This window comes from Carassius gibelio, chromosome A3 (assembly GCF_023724105.1).
Source record: "Carassius gibelio isolate Cgi1373 ecotype wild population from Czech Republic chromosome A3, carGib1.2-hapl.c, whole genome shotgun sequence".
Classification (NCBI taxonomy): Eukaryota; Metazoa; Chordata; class Actinopteri; order Cypriniformes; family Cyprinidae; genus Carassius; species Carassius gibelio.
In genome coordinates this window covers 10,736,070-10,758,999 of record NC_068373.1, presented here as the reverse complement: position 1 = coordinate 10,758,999, position 22,930 = coordinate 10,736,070, and the positions used below count along the sequence as shown (strand labels likewise).

The window sequence follows — 22,930 nt, the reverse complement described above, 5'->3', positions numbered from 1 at the left end:
TGGCTCTCTGTGAGAAAATGGCTCCCCGTCCATTACAGCAAAGAGTGAGAAGCGCTTCACGTCTCGCAGAGTACTACGATGGTCCAGAACTGCTGCTCAATGAAATGCATTAAGAGCAACATTCTAAGCGAAACAAGCGCGCAGATCCTCACGAAACCCATTCCATTAGTTCCTTCGCGCATGTTTGAATCACACACGACGGCCTCGAAGCACAACTTCGCGAGGATGTCTAATTCAAGGATGAGTTGACTAAAGAGCTTGTGTATATTATCTGAATTGTAACACGTCTGTAGTGATTAATCACCCTGTCTTTTTAATGTCTGGAATAATATGAAACGTTCCCTGACGCACTTACGCATCTCGAGGTACCCTCGCGCAAGGTTTACTACAATGTAAATAAAGGATGATTTGATGATTACTCTCCTGATTTTTATATGCATTTACCACCATTCATAAACGTATGCTCTTTGTCGTGCCTCCAAGTCATTCGAAGGTAATTCACTCTATTAGGCATACATGAGTTTTAACAGATTGAGCACTCAGTTGCACACCTTAGCTTGATGTCTCTGCTGCAGCTCCAGCTGACATGCAGGGTAGATCTGATAAGAACTAAAGGGGTCACTGATCTGATGTCCTCTGTCTAAACACTGGTTGTTGTTTTTGTTGTTTTGTGAGTGGTTGTACTGAGTAAGCTTTTAAGTTATTGCATCACATGCATGTGTAGCCTATAATGGCAAGTATATCATGCAAAACCACAGACAGTTGTCATCACTTGCATTGCAAAAGATGTTAATTTCTCTTCATAATCCTGTTACACTCAGTAACTGTTGCAAGGGGGTGCACTATGTGGTCCTGTGAAGGCATTGGCATGTCAATACAACCCCCTGTGAGTTTAAGAGGTACTCTGAGATTTGAGATTGTGACCTGACCACACACTGTGAGGGGGATGAGGAATAGCTGGTGTGGGGGTAGGGCATCTCTGTTCTGGGTGAGGAGGACCACAGGCATGGGGCTCATCCAGGACAACAAGGAATTTAAGAGTCTCATGGTGCATAAGTGAAAACAGTTTCTTGCAATTCCTTACAAATTGCTATGCTTATTACACTAAATAATTATTTTATTGATAACATTGTTTTTAGATGCTATAAAATATGAGCAATTGCTTTGTTTTCTTTTGCGTCATGTTGCATTTAGCAATAAGGCTCAGGATCTTACTCAGAGGAACAAAGCGTGGTGGGGAGGAAGTTCTGAAGAGAAGCGGGGCTGACTCTACGAAGACTGTGAAAGTGTTTCTTTACAGCTTACATGCTATTCAGTTGATTTCAGTAACTTAAGGTTACCTTTTAAAGAAAATTGCCTAATGAATGGTGTAAAAGAAAATCAGAAAGACACAAAGTACAGGTAAACCTGATACATAAAGCTTACATTAGTTTTGGTCAAGTCCAATATAGTCCATATGTTTATGTTGTAATTCTTAGAATATTTTCAAACAATTCATAGTTGGAAAGCAACATTTGCATAGAAACTAGAGGCAAGGTCAGGCTTAAACTTGGAAAGGGAAGACAGTAGCTGAAAAAAAAAATCATAGACAGTTAATTATTTTTTTATGTAATCGGTGATGCATTTTTAATCAGCCTCTTTACATATAAAAAAGTGACATAAATAAGAAAAAAAATAAACACAATAAGTGATTGTGTCATTGTGGAAATGCAGTTTAGGAATACATTATTGCATGTAAATTACTTTTTATTGTATGCTTTTTATTGAACAGGATTAGACCTCAAGATTTTTTATATATAACCCAAAATAGATTTTCATTTTTTTTTTCTGTTACAAGAAAGGCAGATTAGTATGCATATTTGTGCAACCCACATGATCACCTCAAGGATTTTTCAGAAGAAGATCTAAGAGTGCAAGAGGTAAATACTTCATTATTTCTGGTCTGCTTTAATGTTTCCATATTTGTTTTCTTGCTTCTTTTGTATATTCATGCAATTCTCATCATGGAGGGCAATACTGAAAGATCTTTACAATCTTTATTAACTTTTCTGACTATTTATAAATTATAAATTAAATACAACAATAACTGAAAATAGTTTTGATCATTAATCAAATCTTATAATTTTTTTTTAATATTGAATTGGAAGTAGCGCTTTAAACAATTCAGTTAGACAGTTAAAATAAAGCATTAAGCTCCAAGCAGCCATGGTTTATAGTGAATTTATAACAGCTAAGGGGTGTTGTTAGCTACGATGCGAAGTGGAGTGCCTAAAACCCCCTTAGCTGTTAATAAATTTACTGTAAACCACGGCTTCAAGGGGCTTATTGCTTTTATAAAATGGTTATTCCATATACGTACTAAGGTTTCACGGAATAAAACAGAGCAAATAAAGAGTAATGATCTACATAAAAACAGTATTCTTCCACCAAGCAATGTAGTTCCCCAGAAACCGTTTTGGTCACAACAAAGTGGTTTCAGAGCAACACAGAAGTAAATAAAAGTGTATGTTTGTAGTGTACACGAACACAGCTCAACTAATCAGAACCATGGACTGGAACTATCCATTTTATAAAGAGAATTCAATCCCTTTTAAATATGATACATTTAGTTATACTTAATGCATGAACAAACATGAGAACACAAATGTTTCAAAAAGTTATTTCCTTCTCTAAATACCATGGAATAAGGAACAATACAATTTCACCGTCAAGACCATGCAAATAGTTTTATGCATCTATTTTATTTTTAAAATCTTTTACATTTGTCTTAAACAGCATTGGGTATACGGTTATAATGGGCTTAAAATACTAAATACTGGGTAAGAGTGATGCAATTTATGCCCTCTTGGAGGAAGTTAAAAACCATTGGCAGTTCCCTGTGATTTCCCATGATGCCCCTCAAATGATGCGAGATCCTCTCTGCTGTCTGCTGAGTAATAACACATCATAACCTGGGTTAGTAAAATCTTGCAACTGTATCTTTATTAATCTAAGGAGTAAGACGCATGAAGACCCGGAGGTATGTTTAATGTGTTGCTTCCAACTCCTGAAACTCCTGTTTAGTTGCACACATACATAATTGAAATTTTTGAACAAACTGTTTCAATCTGTCTTCTCTTTAATATAAACACATATCTATAAATATTTTTCATCTAAACTAGATGTCTTTTTGAAAATAGATGACTTTTTAAAAGAAAACCTGTTGCTCAAACCCAGAAAAAGACATGTGGGTTTATAGAAATGTTTCATTAAAATCCTGAGTGCAAATAAATCAATATAATTTATTTACACTATATCACAAGCAGTTTTTTGATTTTACATAAAATTCAAATGGTAAATTAATTGATATATCTGATATAATCAAGCCCCCCAAGATAAAATAAGTTCCTTAAATCTAATACAAGTTTAAGTATGATGTAATGACCTAATAAAATAAGTCACTAAAGTTTAATTAAATAAGATGATTCTTTCTCTTATAAAAACAAAGTTTACAAGTTTAGAGTACAACCTATTTGAAGCCTTTAGGAAGACAATTATTTCCAACAAAACTAAGTATTTAATAGCAACACACAAGTAAATGTAATCATTTTAAATATGTAATTTAAACGCATAATACACGCACTTTTAAAATAAATACATAGCACAATTGTATTTGGCTACCACTGAAATATTTAATCATGCAAGGCTTTTTTAAAAAATGTTGTTTTGTTAACAGACTAAAGAAAAGTGGCTTTGGCTTACAACGGTTTGACGTAAACTACAATCATACAATAACATAAAACAAAACAAGATTAATAAATGAGAAAGAAAGAAAAAGTAACTAAAATTCAATGCACACACTGTTGTTGAACTACCTGACTGATTCATATCATCAGTTCCTCTACTGTATTAAACTTCTCGATGATAACAAGTTGAATATTCGATATCCGGTTTTCCAGCAACAAAGAAACAGTTTTTATGACCAGCAACATGAAGCTAATATGCGTTTTCTAACAAAATGGAGAGGGGGAGGGCGTGTCCAATCAGAGAAGTGCTTCGCCTCTAAACGGGTGACGTACAAAACACACCCCCGCACGTACGATCTGAACAATTACACTCACCACTAGTTGCATATCCCTCTTCTGCATATACGAGTTATGTTTCAGTTCGAAGTGTATGTTATTCTTCACAAATCTGAAGTATTTCTATCGTACTGACAGCCTGAACACAATACGCAAGGTTTATTAATTTATCCGTGTCCAATGCGCTTGATTGACCCGAGAGAGAGAGAGAGAGAGAGAGAGAGAGAGAGAAAGCGCTTTGGAAAACAAGCTACTTTTGACTCTAATATCAGAGATCAAACTTATCTGCAGTTGTATCAGCTCCCTGTTACGCAAACAAACAAATTATATTTAACGCCCCAAAACGAGATCAGGAGACAGCTAGATGTCAGAAGTTGGGGTTTTAAGTATATTATGCTTACTGGGGCAATGTTTTGCACGTGGCTGCTTCCACCAAGCGGGCATTTTGAGATAATGCATGCTCGGAAGAACTGAGACGCAGAGAATTGTTTGTTCACTGTAAGAAATTCATTTTAAGTGGATATTCTAATTTATTTCTTGCAGGTGTTTACATGTAACATATGAAAATCGATTAAACGGATTCATCTTTGAGACATGTAATGTCTAATATCATATTTCAAGCGAACACAGTGACATTTTCATTATATTCTGAGAGCAAATCCCAAACGGCTGTTGAAGATTGCATGCGTCTTCGGAATCGATTCAGAATGGATTTCGTTTACTTGAAGCGTCTGCCAGATTGATGTCACGTGGGGTGTAGAAAAAAAGTGTTGTTTACCAGACATTTCATTCATTATGTGTCACTTGGATGTGACAGGTCTGTTAGCAATATTACACATATTGATACCCAAAGCCCGTGTAGGCTGTATTGGTTTCATTTATTTATTTGGTCAAGTGCACAAATGCTAACTGACAAAGGCATAGGCTACATTTATAGATATTTTCAACGCGACAAGACTGAAAAATAACTCCAAGTAAACGAAATATTGTGTTAACGTGTTGTGCTTAATTCGTATTTCATTTTCCAGCATAGCTACATATCAGATTCTGACATTTCCCCCCACATTGCTAAGATTGTTATTTACTTTCAGCACGTGTAAAGAAAATAAATAATACAAATTTAACTGTGTCCTGTGTATTTAACTAGCTATTAAAACATTTTAAAGGTGCAAAGTCAATCTGTTACAACAACCAAGATGTTCAGCTCTCTGTAATAATTGTGTGAATTAAATAAACAGTCAGCTGTAACGAAAGACCAAAGTCAAATCGAATTCGAGGCAATCAAATGACTTTTCTAAAGATAATAATTTATCTTAGAAAATAAATCCTTTGGATTAATAAACAAATCAAGGGAAACTCAAACAGTTCAGAATGGGCCGTTTTCAGAGAAATACAACTTTTTGTAGCTTGGATAACGCCTTTATATCGCACAATGCTGTCCAAATCTTAGGTACGAAGCATAAAAAGACACGACTTTCCTCTGTTCACCATCTAACCTTTCCTCACGACTTCCTCTGATATCTTCCAATAAACGTAATATATACTGTTAATGACTCAAACTCGTGGTTTCTTGACTTTCGTTGTCATGTTCAACTTTAGTTTCCCTGTGCACGGTCTTGTTGTTGTAGCCTGTTGGTCCTCTAGATCTCTGTTGGTTAGAGTTCTGATGGCTTAAATTTACGCGGGATGGATGTAGTGACGTAATGGAACGTCAGGTTTCATCGCCCCTCCCCTAAAATTCAAATGTTGTCATAGTTGTGCTATGGTTGTGTAAGAAATCCCGCACAAGTGAGGCACTATTCATAAAAAACTAACACAAAGAAGCTCCACTTGATTTAAGATGCATGTAGACGAAAGCTATCATACAGAATCCATGTGACGGCATTGCGAAAGCACATGTGGCTATACTTTTGAAGAGAAAAGAATTAAAAACTAAATTCGAGTGAATAGCTAACGTTACTCGAGAGGCTGAAGGTCCATGCTTTCAATAACCGAAGCTTATAAAGACGATGGGGTTCTGTTTTCAAAGATAATTTCAGAACTAATAATCTCTCACCGGGTGATCAATAGCATATAACAATACAATTAAAATAATTTACCTGCTTCACCTAAAACTGTTTGTTTCACATATCAAAACAGAAAAAAGGTTTAAACAGTAAAAAAAAAAGAAAAGAAAAAAGAACAGTTAAAAAATGTAATCTCCGTGACATAAATGTCTTGTTCTGTGTTGATTATCAGTGTGTTTGTTAGTAATTTTGTGGTCACTGTTATTCTAACTGTTTTTAAGCATTTAGTTTGGGGATGTTATGAAGATGTTTTAACTCTAGAACATCTCCACCAAGATTCATTCTTTGTCAAATAGATTGTTGATGATCTTACGCTCGCAGAAAAAAGGCACAAATATGTTACTTTTTACAATAGCTATAAAGTATATATTTTTAAATAGCTTATTTACTCCTATAGTTACATATTAGTATTTTTGGGTATCACCCCATTGACAGTTTTGTACATAATTTTTTTTTTATGGTTTCATCCACATAACAAACACAAATGGCCTCTAAAAATTTAAGCACATCTAAAAAATTAAAAATCATGAAAAATTCAGAACTTTGGGTATTTTTTTTCTTCATTATGATAGTTGAATCAGTCTGTGGGGACAAAAGCTACACACTACTGCCCCCTAATGACAGAGCAGTGTCCCTACCACAAGTTTTATACACACAGCGACTGTTTTCCATTATTAAAAGAGCTCATTTCAGGAATAAATGTGTGTATATAGAATTGTTTGATTATCAGATAAATTTTTCAAATAACACAAGGACTATTTTTGTGCCCTGAAACTAAAATGTAACTTTTTTTATGTTGATCTAATGTGCATAAAACATTTGAACAAGATATTTAAATTAAAGGTGTCCAAATCAATCACAGTCCTAAGTGTTTTAGAAATATATAAACTGAATACGTTTTGTTGTTGTTGTCTTATGGTTTTGACAAAACACTGTATGAAACTTCATGAAAGTGAATAACTTATAACCCCTGTTTTATCTTCCATATATAATATATAAAGTTTATATTTTGGCACTTTTGTGTTTTAAAATTACTATGATCATACATAAAGCTGAATGGATCATTTAGAGAACAGAATCGATTTATTTTCTAAATGTAATCATAAACATCTAACAAAGAAATTCAGGAAATAATAGATACATAACTCTCGACTGTCATTTGAAACAACAATAAATACATAAATTACCAAAACGTGACCTTAATCACATTATAAGTGCAGTAACTCCAACTGCCCCTGCAATTTTGAATGATTAAAAAAAAGGTAAGTTGAAGACACTAATGAAATCAAAGAGAGGCACAAGTAATCAGAACCAGATTTATATATACTTTCTCCTTACAGTTGCAACTGATCCATACATTAATTATTTACATAATTCATTCTCATTTCACTAACATTAGTACATCACAAAGTCAAACTTATAGTCAGGGAACTGTTTCCTGTTGCAAGGCATTCTAGAAGAGAAACAGAGACTTTATTAAGAGTCAAATTGTTCATTTAAAACAAACAATCAAGCCACCTAACAGTGTTGTCTTACGGAAATATGATGTTCTAGACCAGAATATATTCTCTCTCATTTAAGAGAAATCAACTGCACCAAAATGCTAGCACATGCAAAAAACCTCAGAACTGTACTTGGGCCCATCAGAGAAAGTAAAAGCAGTTGTTTTGTGAAGACTATATGCAATCTGCTTGTTCATGAATAAAATGCATTATAATTGTACATGTATACAAAATACTAAAGGCTGCCGGTTTGGTTGGGTTTAGCATGCCTGCTATTTAAAACTATATGCCTGCTATTTAAAGGGATGGATTGCAATAGATTTTTGCAAAATATTTAGGAGCACAGTTACTCATGAACCTCTGTGTCAAGTAACAGTTGAATATCATCCCACGATCATCTCAGACTGCATTACGCAGCTTCGTCCCGTTGCATATGAGGACACCAGTGACCACAGTATCCCGGTAAAGAGAACAACATTTGTAGCATTGTCGAGGGACACCACGAGTGGAGGCTGGACTGGAATCGCTGTCTGAGTGAAATAACAAAGAAAAGGGAGTAAAAGTACGTTTCCGTCTTGCTGAAAATTCGAGGATATTCCCAGAACAATAACAGAGCAGATGTGTCACCTGACACTCAACAGCTTCACAATTAGAGACAGACTGAAGTTCACCAAACAAGTCGACGACACTCAAAAGCCAACCGTTCCTAGAAGCGCTTGGCAGGCGGCTGATAAAACGTCTCTATGAACAATTATATATACACATTTTGTTTTTTAAAGTTGCATCCGTTTGTCTTGCTCTTAAAGTGTGGTATTCAATTAATTCTGAATTTGCATCTAAATGTGTGATCTTATTCATTTTTAAAGGATTTCACGAGCGAAATAAAAATGCTTTCGAAAACGACGTGCAAAATGTGTGAATTTATAAGTAAACCGGTTTGTTTTTAAGAGTGTTTTTATTATAATCTTTAATTATTTGACTAGGTATGCCTTTTCTTTTTTTCTTTTTTTCAGTAAGCGCTACACGGGATGCAGGAAGGGACAGAGAAACATGGAGTCAAAGGTGGAGGCTGTGATGACCGGCGTATACATCTTTGTCACTTACAAATGTACATACGCACGCATACATATACACACCTCATTCCTCTATTGACTGAACCTCTTCTCCATTTGGGAAAAACAAAGCAAAACAGCAAAACAAAAGGCAATCACTGGCCAGCACACAAGGAGTGAGAGGAAAACTATTAACCAAAACTCTGTCTGCCCTCCGTCAGTACAATCTCCAGGTTTTCAGCTCTCCTTACATCTGTGCTCACTTGAGAGGAGTCCGGAGCTGCAGGTAAAGGGAAACCATCTAACCTCGCTGGCTTCGCACCCCTAGAGGGCACGCTAAGGCTGTGAGCTGCCCTGACTGTCCGGATCGGTGCCAGAAGAGCTGGTGTCCGAGTCCGAGTCGCCGTTGTTGTCCTCGGGCGGGCACTTTTCCCGTAATCGCCTCTGGATGGCTCGGAGACGGGTCAACAGACCCTGGTAGTCAAAACGACCTCTCTTCTCACCGAAAGGATCCTGCAAGAAATATTACAAAAAAATATACATCTGATGGAGAACAAAAATGATAGCATTTAGGATATTAAATCAAACTAAGATGCCAAGTCAAATAAAAACTCTTCTTTTGGAAAAAATAAGAAGAAATGTTTTTTGGCCACCAAATCAACATATTAGATTGATTTCTGAAGGATCATGGGACACTGAAGACTGGAGAAATGTCTATGGAAAATTCTGCTTCGTCCTCACAGGAATACAGAGTTAAATAGAAAACAGTTGTTTTCATTTGCAATAATATTTCTGTTTTTACTGCCTTTTAAAATAAGTGCAGTCTGTGTGGAAAAAAAGAGAAATTGTTTAAACCTTCTCTATAATCGATATTATATCAATAGTTACAAAATAGTTATATAATCTCAATCACAGTTTAAACAACAGCTCCACTTTTTTCAACTTTGTGCGACACGACTACAAAATGCCTGAATGCTGATTCATAGCGTGACTCGAGGACAATAACAACTCTGGAAATCCCACAGAAATGTGTGCTGGCGCTGAGTGATTCAGCTCAACTCTGTACTGGGAGGTGTTCGATTCTTTGTTCCTGCTGGTCTCCTGTAAATGCTGACGTGTGTGACTCACCGCAGCGAATAGGAGTGTTTGTAATGCTACAATGCTAAATGTTTGCATAAGGTTATATTTCTAATGTTAATCGAATGACAATCGAAATGACACATCACAGGGTTTCTGCAGGATTTTTAAGCTCAAATTTAAGACCTGCACAAATAAAAATTAATACCATATGAGGGGGGTTGGGCGATGTTTATAGTACCATATTAAACTGTAAAATGCAGTATTTACAGTTCAGATACAAGTTTTAACAAAAACATAACGTTTTATAAAATGCTTAACTATATTAGAGCCAATTTTAAGAAGAATTAATTATTATTGATAAAAAATTATATAAATTAAATGTTTTTTTTTTTGTCTATATCGCATACCCCGGATTTATTTCGATTATCTTCGGGGATTTAATCGATAATGGTAATTAGATAATATTTTGCTATAGAGTGTGTTATTGTGCTGATATCTCTAATTGTGCTAACAGCTTGCTGTCTTCTGTGTGGTAAGTTCACAGCAATAATAGAAATTAATAATTTCCAAATAGTTTTATGGCCATTTTTACCTTTAAGCCATTTTTTCTAAAAGTGTGCATCTTTGGAGTAAGATTTTTGAATTTGGGATTTCACCATGCACATGAAATCAGTATTAACAAAATTGATCCTTGCAATGCAGAGGAACAACTAAACTTTTTTAGACTTTTTTTTTTAAGACTCGTGGAAACCCTGCATCATAAGACGCGATGTGAATTGTAGCAAAGCATATTTACAAACAGTCATTACCTGCATGTTCTGCCCTTGGAGATGCAGACGTTCTTTGCAGACCCCCTCATAGAAATCATAGTACTCCAGGAAGGATTTCTCCATCACGCTCCTAGAAACAGAAAAACATTGCTCTTATAAGGGTGTTCAGGGAATAGTAATTAACAATTAACTTTTTGAACATTGAAACTGAAATTCAAGTTTTCATTTAGCCGAAACCGAAATTAAAAAAAAAAAAAAAATCTATATATTAATTTAATTTATTTAATAAATCAATTAAAAAGTTACAAACATTCAAATAGTAGATAATGGAGTTTGTGTGTCAAATTTTTATACCAGAATTTTGTATATAAACATTATACAACAACAGGTTAAGTAAAGATATAATGAATATGTAATAGACTGCATTTATTTATTGACGAACCACTTTATAGATGTTGAATGTCTTTCCTGAGGTAAATACAACGCTGTAAGCTGTTTTTACCAATATATATTTTTTTCCTGTCATGTATTACATGAGACAAATACATTTCAGTAAATTACCATTTCCTTCAACATGCCATCTCATGTTCGTTAATGTTTATTTTGTGCTAGTTAAAAGAAAAAGATTAAAATGTAGATTTCTCACACTCTACATTTATTTTTTACAGTTTCGGCTGAAAACGATTGGTTGCCAAAATGTCGGTGCATCACTAATAGTAATACTTTTAAAGGTTTAGCACAGCCTAAGAGCCCTTTAATAATAACCTTGGTTATGCAAAATGTTTGAGGGATAATCACTCACCACAAGGCCTCAGGACACGACACCTTGCCCTCTAGCATATCACACACTGCGACTCGCATGGTCTCGTGGCGGATACACTCGTTATAGTTTTTGCTGTCACCTGGATGCCTTTCCTATCAAAAAGATGACAGTGCAGAATAAACTATAGCGTTTACTGTGAACAAAACACATATCAGATTACAGGAGGACCACATAAAGGCCTTCTATACTAAGAGTGCATTGTGGGAGCTGTAGAACCTGCTCAAAGCCTGGCTCATTATGGTAAGGGTTCTCTGTCATTAGGGACTGTATGGAGATGAGGACAGAGGAGATGCTCTGGGCAGGACTCCACGCTGGACCAGTCCAAGTGCTGGGGATAGAAAAAAAAAAACAGGATCTGAATAAAGGGCAAGCTGATAAAGCTAACTATAATGATAAACATATCATCATCATTGTTCTTTTGCTTAAAAACTCTGAAAACGATTTCAATGATACTGATCATGTGGTGTGGACTAGAATAAGAATGAATCTTAAAACTTTATAGCTATTGTTTTTGTGTACACAGGTCTTCATTTAGGAAAAGCAGAACACAGAAAGCAATCATTCTTACCCAAGGATGCTGAGGCAAACTTTGCCGTTGCGGTAGAAGTTGGGGTTGAAACGGACCGTGTTGTGGCCGGTCGTGATCAGTTTGACACGTGGAGGGTGGATGGGATAGTCAGGGGGGCAGCGGAACAGGAAGAGGAAGAAGCCTCCCTCGTAGGGTGTGTCGAAGGGGCCGGTGATGAGGGCGTGAATCTGTGGAGACACGAGAAGAGACAGGGTTTATTCTAAAACACTATAGAGAGAATAACCAGAGACATTCACTCGATTACACATACAGCGATTTCTACATTATGCATTTATTTGCATTGAAACAATGTTAAAATCTTCAGTCACTTTTGATCAATTTCAACATTTCATGCTTGCTGAATAAAAAAAGTATGAACTTCTTTCAAAACGGTAAATAAAAACCCCCGAACTTTAGTTGTGTGCATGTTGAAATTAACATTAATCTAGAATGATAAATGCTGTAAAAGTACTGTTCATTTGTTAGTTGGTGAAACATAATACTGTAACTGTGCACATGCAATTAATGCCTTTATCGTTTTTTAAGAACATAACAATAGAAGCAATGAGAGAGGGAGCAGAGAACAGAACGAGGTTTATTTGAAATAATCACCGTAATTATGAGGAAGAAGTGTGCTGATGCTTACCTTGGTCATGTCATGAGGGTCGGGAACCACAAACATCCCCGGAGGAGGTTCTTTATATATTGACATAATGTCTCTAAAAGGAGGAAAGAAGAAAGGGGTGTGAGAATCCTAAAAGCACAGAGACGTCACTAATATGAAGAAACATCGGTCTGCACCATTTTTGTCCAAACACAAGGAGGAAACAAGTGTCACATGCACGCTCTGCCAAGAAAATCATCAGATCACTGAATGCCTGGATTAAAGACACAAACATAACTGACTCATTGTAACCGAGTGGTTTTTTTGTGTCCACATCTCCATTATTAGTCCTCCGGGGACCTTTATCATTCATCCCAAGGCCAAAGTTTCTGTCAAGTGACAATTCCCGAAAGTTGCAACATAGTGTCTTATAAATACAGTCGCCTATGACAGATTAATCCACTTGCAACATTTGGCTGTAAAATGTTTCAGCATGCCAACGTTGAGATTGACTGGTTATTGGTTTGTGCAATATACGTATATACACACACACACACACATAAACATATATATATATATATATACACATATATACACACACATATATATATATATATATATATATATATATATATATATATATATATATTTTTTACCTATATACAATAATCTTTTCTACTTAAGCAATAATCTGTTCTACTGATAAATGCCATCATTTGTTGGGTTTCTAAAGAAATGCAACGACTAAACTACAAAATGAAATAGTTCCTTCAACAAAAAAATAAGTATTATTCATATAAATATCATAATAATAAATTTATGCATCAGGCATCAATTCTCAAAAAGAAAAGAAATGCACACCTAAAATAAAATAAATCGGAATGAAGAACAACCTAGTATGAATAATACTCGTTTTTTAGTAATAAATTTTTTTTTGGAGAGGTGGGGGGTAATTTTTGCATTAAATCAGTAGTTGTTTATTAAGTCTTCTGACACACATTGCCTTCTTCACCATATGTTTGGGTTGGAAAGTAAATTAACAATGCAAATATCACGCAGATTAATTTAAAAAGTTTTCTTACATCTGCCAAAACAGATACAGACCTATATGACAGTCCAGCATTACCTTTTTATCCGAAGAATGCACTGCTGAGACGCCTTCTCGTTGTCCCAGTCGGTGCTTAAGGTGGGATCCCAGGAGGTGGCGTGTATTTGGGACAGGAGGCCCGCTCCGGCCGGGACTCCGGATCCGAGACCGGGCTGCACGGACGGAGGAACGGACATCAGGGGCACCGCGTGGGTCAACACACCGAGCCCGCTCTCCACGGCCGGACTGATGGTGTGCGCGATCACGGGCACGGGGGCTACCACGGCCAGGCCGGGCTCTGGAGAGGCCGATGAGTGCCCCGGGACAGAATTACCCAAACTCGAGGATACCTGCGTCCCGTGGAGCTGCGCCGTGCCCCCGGAGCCGCCGGCCTCCTCCCCTGCGCTGTCCGCCATCGACGTTCGGAGCAAACCGTCGGATCCGCTCTCAGATCGATCGGTCTCTGGGTTAGTTTCTGTTTCTCCTCGCTCGGGGGGCAAGTGGAGGAGAGCAGGAAGAGAGAAATGACTCCTAAGTTACATATTCTACCTTTTCCCCTCTTCCGACCTCAATTATAACAACCTATGTCGAAATCAACGCCGATGATTTTAATGTTGTATCTGAAGTAGCTGAGCTCAGAGGAGCACTTAACGTTCACATCAGTGAGCAAGTGAGTCTAAACGCACCCAAACGTAGTTTCTCCTGCTTCGGCCTAATGTTGTTTTATTTCTCCGCACTTCCTCTTGGTTCAGAAGGAAACAGTGCCATCTAACGGTGCACTCCTGGAGGAGGAGATTCAGGCTAAACCGGAGTCGTGATGGAGTCAAAAGATTCGTTCAGTATTACTTTATCTGGTTATAACAAAACTCCGTGTAATGAATTTTTAAACCACACGTCAACTTGTTATATAAAACGGTCTTATATTACAGTAACCATTCTTGGTTAGCTTAAACCTGGGGTTCAGTGAGTCGTATTTAACCGTTAAGTGTTTGATTCGTTAAAAAGATCCGGGAATCGTTTTTTTATCCGCTGAAATCGGATTACATTAGTCGCGCTTTGATTTTGATTCACTAAAACGAATCGATTCATAAGAGTCATTCGTTAGGGAATCAGACTACTTCAATGTTTTTGATTCACTTGAAAGGAGGACCTTTTGGTCAGCAGTCGCTGATGCATGTTCAAGAACCGTCAATGTTAACCGTTTAGACGGAATCATTACGTCTATCTTAAATCATCAATCCTAGCTTAAACAAAAAGGGAGTTTGCGCATTACTTTAATACTGACAACCCACAATATATTTAGCAGGTGACCATGGCTACCGACATTTCTACAATTATTCCTCTAGAAACGAAACATGGATCTCCCTCAAACAATGTAAGGAGCTTGGAGAAATGTCTTATGGTAATTATACTTACTACAATTTTACAAATGGTACAATAAATTATACCATAGTAGTAACAATGTATATTACTTCAAATTAGCACACTTATAATTCAAGTAAACATTATAAACACTCAATAAGTAAAGTTTGAAACTGAAAATCTGTTGAACGGTCTGGTTTAAGCTATTTGTGGTGAAACGGAGACTGGAAAAAGGTGTAATATTGGTCAAATTGCACTGCAATATGCACACAGTGCATCTTTTATGAACCTTTTAGTAATTTTTTCTTCAAAAACAGTTGAAATCTTTACTCTATGATTTGATCACATCTTTGCATTGCTAAATATTTTAATTTGGATGTTAAAATGATAGTTCACACACAAAATCAAAATTATAATCTTTGTGGGTGAACTATCCCTTTAACAAACTTATGAACAATAGTTTATACTGGGTATATTGAAATGTGAACATGCAACAAATTACTCCAAAGAGTCTTAAGACATTTAGCCTGAGTGACTTTTTAGACAGCATGGAGAGTTCATTAAATTAATTTCAGTTTTTTGATAAACATTCCTCCAATCCAATATTAGTTTTAAAAACACACCAGACCATTCTACCTTTCCAATGCATCCTCAAAGCAGAAAAAAAAAACGAGAGAAACCGCAAACAGATTTCAACAATTTATTCAGATGGTCTTGAGAAGTGAGTTCTTACATAAAACTTTTCAGATCGAGAAAAACTGTATGGGGGAAACATAAAAAGGGAGAGCTTCTCGTTGTTTTGTTGGAATGGCGGTGCCACGGCCTAATCTGTGTGTCCAGTCTCCAGATCATGAGTCGAACCGCGAGAGAGGAGAAGACATCCAAATTACATGGCGAACAGGATGAGGAACGCCACCATCAGACAGAACAAACCCATGGCCTCAGACAAAGCAAAGCCCAAAATGGCATAGGAAAAGAGCTGCTGCTTCAGGGAGGGATTCCTGTAAATGCAGAAAGAGACTTAGGCACGAGCTAAATGTATAAGAAACAAATTGAGTTTAAGAGGCCGATTACCTGGCATAGCCAATAATGAGGCTGCCGAACACCGTCCCGATTCCTGCTCCTGATCCGGCCACACCGACTGTGGCAGCGCCAGCACCAATGAACTTGGCCGCAGTGTCGATATCTCTGGATACAGCACTGGTCTGGATCCCCCGGGTTACATTAAGAAGGCTTGCTTCACTGACTGGCAACAGAGCAGCCTGAAAGACAGGGCAAGAAATTTAACTACATGCAAGAGAGGCTGTGAGTTACTCTGAGGAAGCCCTTTTATTCATCTTACCTGCTCAGTTCTCGCCTCAGGTCTGCTGAACAGCACTGAAACAGGCCGGGCCAAAGCCCTGGATCCTCCACGGAGCTGAGGGACGAAAAACAAAACACTCAGAATGAGAACTGTGTCATATGCACATGTTTTTCTATCAACAAACCTTGACAGAAAGCACGTTTCCAATTTAAATATTTATATATAATAAGTTATAATAAGTGCAAGGATCCAGTTGGTGTTAATGTTATCAACTTTTAACAAACCTAAACCACTGCACTTGCAGAGAAGAGAAGTTTTTCCAGCACTGCTTTAGCTCCTTTCCTAATCTAGCTTTCAAATAAACATGGCATAGTTTACTATGAATATTGCTGGCTCTGCAACAAATTGCTTTATGTTCCTCTACGGCAAGTCGCTTTGGATAAAAGCACCTTCTAAATTCATAAACGTAAAATTTAAATACAAGCATTTAAAATGCATGATTATAAATGTGGTTAGAATAAAGACAATAACTTACAAGGATTAGTTCACTTCATTGTTTAACATTTATTTAATTTATTTACTACCATGTCACCTAAAATGTTCATGTCTTTCATTCTTCAGTTGAAAAGAAATTAAGGTTTTCTGCAAATACATAATTAAAATTTAGCTGGGATCATGTAGAGCCCTTTAAAGCTGCAATGAAACTGCAGTTTGACCTTCAACTTGTTGGGTCCCATTTAATATGGAGAAAAATTCGGGATTTTTTTTCCCCTCAAAAACCTTAATTTCTTTTCAACTGAAGAGAGACATGAACATCTTGGATGACATGGAGGTGAGTAAATTATCAGGAAATGTTTATTCTGGAAGTGAACTAATCCTTTAAGGTCATTTTCTGAGACAAGTCAATGGAGAGTGACTGGAGTGTATTTGGGCTTGAATACGTACCACAGCAGGTGAGGTGACAAACTTAGCACACGCGTACATGCTTGAAGCCTGGGGAAAACAGACGTTACACAGGTGAGAGAGAAGCAATAATGTCCAACACATTAAATGTAGTGTTCATCACGTGTCCTTAAGTTATATAGATACACATGACAGAGATGGGAAAGTCAAAAACAGGAAAGGTCTGTGCAATCAAGAATTCAAGTTACAAATGAAGTGACTTCCAATTTAAGACCAAACCATTTCAGAGAAAGCTAATGAGAAATATGAAATTATGTTCCATAATTTCATAAGCACACAAACCAAAAGACCCCTTGTATGCACACAGAAGATAGGTTTAGATCTGCTTGGACAAGTGAATCTCCAACCAGAGGATGCAAGATCATCACAGAGGTAATGTGTTGGATGCTTTGAGTACAGTTATTCAAGTTTTTAACTAACACTATATACACAGTCAGTAGTCAACATTTGAAGTGGATAAAAATCTTGTTCAAAGTTGTCCTAAAACTCAAAATGCGTTCTTGTCAAAGGACAACTTTGCTGAACTATCCAATTCGAAGGTTGACTACTGTAGACTGAAGGAACAGTTTAAGCCATCTAATCTGAGGTTATTAGATTAAACCAGTTAAATCGTCCACACTATGACACCTGAAGCAAACCATGTCCACTCATGAATTCTTTGCTCAATTTACGGATTACTCAATCATTTCCCTCTCATGCAAGTTTTTAATAACAATATGGGTTATATTACATACAGGCTCTTCATAGTTACCCAGGTTGTCTATTTTGACTTATTTCAGGTGACTGTATAGATGACCTTTTGAACAGCCTGAGAATAAGGTCCATGCTATTCGTTTCAAAATGCATAATAAAAGAAAGGACGTTAATAATATTGGCTAAAATTAAGATTGTGTTTTAAGCTTCAGGTGTCGAACTTGCCCCCCAACTGCTCGCGCGGACAGGCTGACAAGGTCAATGACAGCATTGACTGGTGCTTTGTTGAAACCTAGACACGCATAAACCGTCTTACAACATGAAACGGACATCATTTATAATTGCACGTCACGGTGATATTAAAATACTCGCAGTTGAGCGGTTTCGGTGCCGCGCGAGCTCTCAGGCTGCTGCGGGCCCAGCGCGAGACAGACATTTTGGAAGCGTCACGAACAGTACGTGAATAAAACGTGCGTGCATTTAAAAAGCAATACAAATATCTAAGACACGGAACATTTTTGTTATTTACCGGTTGCACTTTGTGTCAGGATCCTGAGACGTGATCGCAAACTGACTAATTCATTCATTCACATGAAATGACTTTGACAAGCGGCCGGCTAGCGGAGCTTTAGCAACGCGCTTCTCTGAATGGAACCTAATCATCTTAGCCGAGCCGACAACTCCAGCACACTTTCACAACATTAAAACAACAAACTAACAAAGAGTTCCCCATTATGCGTCTCCAGATGAATGCAGAGACTCACCTATTAGATACAGCACTAGAGGACCGGGGTCGCAGTGATACGCCTAGAGGTAACGAGTACGCCGTAAAACTGTCACCTTGTGATTTATAAGCTTCGGAACTACGTCCTCGTTTGTGATTGGGCAGAGGGTCACGTTCGCCTCCTCTGATTGGCTACAAGGCATGTCAATACATAAAACATACCCAATCATGTGCGTTGTCAAGAAGGCGGCCTCTCTTTGATTGGTTTAAATGATTTGAGGAAGAACACCGGGAAAGTCGGGAATCGCATCCCGTGTCCCCTGTTTCTATTGGATGCTCTGGGTGGAAATCCTGCCTTCGTAGATTTTAGAGGACAGGGTTACTGCAGCTGAATTGCAATAGCTGCTGAATATCATTAGAGGGCGACCCGTGCTCTCTCAGCTGAGTGAAATTGAGAGTAGGTGGCAGCGGATGTATTTTGTATAGACTAAGAAATACTTCGTGTTTTTGACTCAAATATCTTTGAAATGTCAGTAGTCATTACAAAAGGCCATTCAGTTTGTAACTTAAGTACAATGTCATATTCGTGGCACCCATTTAGTAAAGGAAAATGTATGTAATATAATCTATATGTAATATTATCTATATAAAAATATCCGCAAACTCTGTGCACATCCTCATATTACGATCACTTCAGATTAAAGAAACACAGCAAGGAAGACAGGTTTAGATGGCATATGCACATTTTACTTCAAAATAATAAAATGTCATATGCTAACTTAATAATTATTAGTTAATATATGCTTTGTGTTTTCATCATTTTCAGCAGCACATTCACTGGATCCACACTGGCCTCAAGGAAAGTGATACATTCATGCAGGTATAGGAACAATGCAGATTAATTTATAATATTGCTATCAGAAGTTTTTTTTTAATTTTTTTTTTTTTTTAATAATATTCCCATTAAGTTATAAAAACGTTATTTCTGACTGTTGTGTAAAGTTTTTTTCTTGGTTATGCAAACATTAAGGAAACATTCCATTTAATAGTTTTGCAAACATTATGGAAATCTTACTTTTGAATGTTCTTTGAACACACTGAAACACATTAAACAAGTTTAACGAACATCCAAATAAAATGTTTCAGGAAGAAAAGAAAAAAAATCCACAATGTATAAATACATTTTTTTTGCTAATGTTTTGAGAGCATTATTAAAGCAGATAACTCTGAACGAACCTTGCCAGAGCATTTGTCACAGTGTCTGGGTTGTTGTTCCCCGGGGTTCCACTAGATGTCCTCCTTGCTCACGGTGTCTGTCACCAGATCACTTCCTCCTCCCTTATTTGGTCACCTTACTCCTTGTTGTGTAATTGATTGTCCCCCATCGTTCTCTTGTTCCTTCATTATCCTTCTGTCTATTTATACCCAGTCTGTCTTAGTTTGTGTTACAGAGTCCTTGTTTAATGCCGTGTATTATTCAGGTCCGTCAACTCTTGCCTTGCTTTGTCTTCGTGTGTTGTTTATGTTGGATTTGGATTATGTTTGGTTTTGACCCCTGCCTGGACTGTTTACCCCTTTGGATTATCCCCAAATAAACGACTTACCCGCAATTGGTTCTCTCGCCGTGTTTCTTGCATCACGTGCAGTGACAGCATTAGCCAAAGTTTTGAGAATGTTCCCTGACATCTGCAAAACATTTCAAAATAAAACAATGAATACATGTATTTTAGCAGTATTCAGTCAAGAACTACTTAACTTGTAGAGGCTCCAATTATAAATGAATACATTTTATGTGTAGTTTATATAGATATATTCATTTACAAGAATGCATTATCTTACAATTCACTGAGAAAGATTCACATATAACCTGGCTTTGCCCCCTCAATGTACCATGCGTTCGTGTCTTATTCCATTCATGTGATGTGCAGTATATCTGACCGCTTCTTTTAGTGGTTGAGACTTGAATACCTTTGTCTGGTGTGATCTTCACCTTTCTCTGTTTAAGTTTCATTTGTACTCCCCAGTGTGTCTATATCATTTTAACTGCATTTCTGAACAAGACCTTTTATGCATTATGGGCATGATAAATCAAATCGAACTCTTCCTTTAAACCTCAAGTTGGAAAAGAAAACAAAAAAAATATTCTCCTTAACATTTTTCATCTGCTGCCTGATTGAAACCATGAAGCCCCAAAAGCTGAATTGTGATTTTATTCTATTTTTTGTTTTGTTTTGGAAAACTGCCTTCAGAAACATGTTTATGGTGCACAATAACAAGCTTTTCAACTGATTTATGATAATGAATGACTGACTGATGCAAATGGATATTTGATTTATAAGCCTATTTGATATCTAAATCATGAATGCATATATTTTGTAAATATAAAATTCTAATTTTCGTTTTACTGCTGTAACTCATTTCGCTTGGCAAGTTATACCATTTTTGTCTGATTTTCATAATATGCCTGTTTGTTTTTAAAATGTTAATAACAAAAATAGCCCTAGATAATACAATCTCACAGTGTAGCCCTTGTGTCACTGATTAAACAGTAAATGAAGCAGAACACATCCCTCAAGTAAATGTGTTTCACTGCACAATAATTCATCCAAAGCTTCCACAGATTTTTAGCATACTTTGAAGAAATTAGATACAGTCTGCAATTCATCAGAGGTGTACAGCGTGAGATAAATGGAAAGATTCAAGTAGGATTTCGCCTGAGGTTTGAAACAGAAAGGGTTGTTTCATTAAAGCCTTAATTTTATGTTCACACAGAATCGAACCCACTTTAATGTCGTAAATGAGTAATTCATTTTACCTGTTGAAATAAACTGGAAATTGAATTTGAAGCAGTATTTGTTGATAAAAAGGCTGCAGGTCTCCATGAAAGTATTTTCTGAATATTCCAGAAACAGACCCTTTCTAAGAGTTTCAGCAGGAGGTAGATTTGATAAGTTTTACAGATGACAGCGGCCATAAATTACAGGTCTTTACAAGATAAAGCTGGCGAGGTTTTCCACAAAGAGCCGCAGCTGAAGCATAGTTGTGGAGTTATGTCTAAGATCTGCCACTGGGCTCATTCAGAGTGACATCCATAGTAATTGTAATCACACACTTCACATATGTCAAGTGTTTTATCAACAAACAAAGCAGTTAGTTTACCAGAACACATTTCAGAAATGAAAAAAGTATTTGCATGTGAACAGGACCATGAACATGTATTGGTTTATTTAAGAAACATGTGAATGCATGTGAAATACGTATGCTAAACCACCAAAATATATACTGAACTGATTGTAGTTTGCAGGGGTTTTCAGATGCCAAAAAAACATAAATTATTTTCCTTTGCAAAGGATGCCCTTACTGTTACATATTTTCATGTATAAACATACTTACACATTTGATATTGTATTGTATTGACATTGATAAGTTTTTTTTTCCCCTAAATACATTTAATTGGCTTTAATGTTGTCATTACACAGAAATAAATCTTCAAAGTATTATCTGGAATAAAATAATATTGAGAAATAGCTTTTAGAAATCAGAATGAAACAATAAAAATATTAAATTGAGCAAGCATGTTTATAAAAAAATAAGAAACAAGAAATGTAACTTTTACATCAAAAAAGAATGTGATTTTATTGTCAGTTTATTAATTCTGCCAGTAGAGGGCGCCACTGTAATGCCCTATTATTGCTAAGTAAAGCATTTTGAGGTAGGCTCAACAACTGCACCATGGAGGCCTATAGATGTCCAAGTGATATTTCAGGCTGTTTTCGACACATGTAGATTTCATATGAGTTCAGTGTGAAAGGGCGCGCTAAACAAAAACATTGCAGAATTTATCCCAGAAGTTGGAGTTACTGATCACAGACCCATTTTGTCCTTGAGGAAGGAACTATCTCTGTTTGCTGCTCCTGCAATTAATTAAATCACTTTGCACACATTCATTAAGGTATTTTTAATACGATTAATAATAGCAATCATGCAAAATCGAATTAACTATTACATGCGCACACGGCATGTTAATGAGTTTGCATATGACTACATTTTTGTGGATCTGTTTGACTGACAGCTGACATTAACAGGACATTCCGGTCAACCAAAATGTGTGCCAGCTTGGTCAACGGGTGTCAAATTCCCCTCAGCCCACCCTGACAGTAATTCATATGGCGCTGCAGAGTTTAAGAGTCTAAGAGAACACTTTTGTTGAACAGCAGCAGGAGCAGCATGCACATGAAATAATGGATAATTCAAACACAGAATGGCTAACAT

At 36.7% G+C, this 22,930-nt stretch overlaps 2 protein-coding genes across 2 annotated transcripts; both read right to left on the bottom strand.

Moving 5' to 3' along the window:
• Positions 1 to 7,429: 7,429 nt before the first annotated feature.
• Positions 7,430 to 14,369, bottom strand: LOC127946468 (ubiquitin-conjugating enzyme E2 Z). Its single transcript, XM_052543065.1, has 7 exons — positions 13,653 to 14,369; positions 12,569 to 12,641; positions 11,923 to 12,110; positions 11,571 to 11,682; positions 11,334 to 11,446; positions 10,571 to 10,661; positions 7,430 to 9,194 (listed from the first exon to the last, which is right to left on the bottom strand). The coding sequence occupies exons 1-7, from the start codon at positions 14,027 to 14,029 to the stop codon at positions 9,018 to 9,020; spliced, it is 1,131 nt and encodes a 376-aa protein (XP_052399025.1). The 5' UTR covers positions 14,030 to 14,369; the 3' UTR covers positions 7,430 to 9,017.
• A 1,292-nt stretch (positions 14,370 to 15,661) lies between these two features.
• Positions 15,662 to 18,806, bottom strand: LOC127946457 (ATP synthase F(0) complex subunit C2, mitochondrial). The gene is made up of 5 exons (XM_052543053.1): positions 18,699 to 18,806; positions 17,224 to 17,271; positions 16,318 to 16,392; positions 16,050 to 16,237; positions 15,662 to 15,976 (listed from the first exon to the last, which is right to left on the bottom strand). The coding sequence occupies exons 2-5, from the start codon at positions 17,260 to 17,262 to the stop codon at positions 15,862 to 15,864; spliced, it is 417 nt and encodes a 138-aa protein (XP_052399013.1). The 5' UTR covers positions 17,263 to 17,271; positions 18,699 to 18,806; the 3' UTR covers positions 15,662 to 15,861.
• Positions 18,807 to 22,930: the final 4,124 nt, after the last annotated feature.

Bases quoted from the DNA above. Each gene is read 5' to 3' on its own strand.
- LOC127946457 (XM_052543053.1), bottom strand. From the start codon at position 17,262: ATGTACGCGTGTGCTAAGTTTGTCACCTCACCTGCTGTG. The intron at 16,238-16,317 runs GTAAGATGAATA...CCTGTCTTTCAG, and splicing joins CTGAGGCGAGAACTGAGCAG to GCTGCTCTGTTGCCAGTCAG. The intron at 15,977-16,049 runs GTAATCGGCCTC...CTGCATTTACAG, and splicing joins CTCATTATTGGCTATGCCAG to GAATCCCTCCCTGAAGCAGC.
- LOC127946468 (XM_052543065.1), bottom strand. From the start codon at position 14,029: ATGGCGGACAGCGCAGGGGAGGAGGCCGGCGGCTCCGGGGGCACGGCG. The intron at 11,683-11,922 runs GTAAGAATGATT...TTCTATCCCCAG, and splicing joins GTTTGCCTCAGCATCCTTGG to CACTTGGACTGGTCCAGCGT. The intron at 11,447-11,570 runs GTTCTACAGCTC...TCTTTTTGATAG, and splicing joins ATGAGCCAGGCTTTGAGCAG to GAAAGGCATCCAGGTGACAG.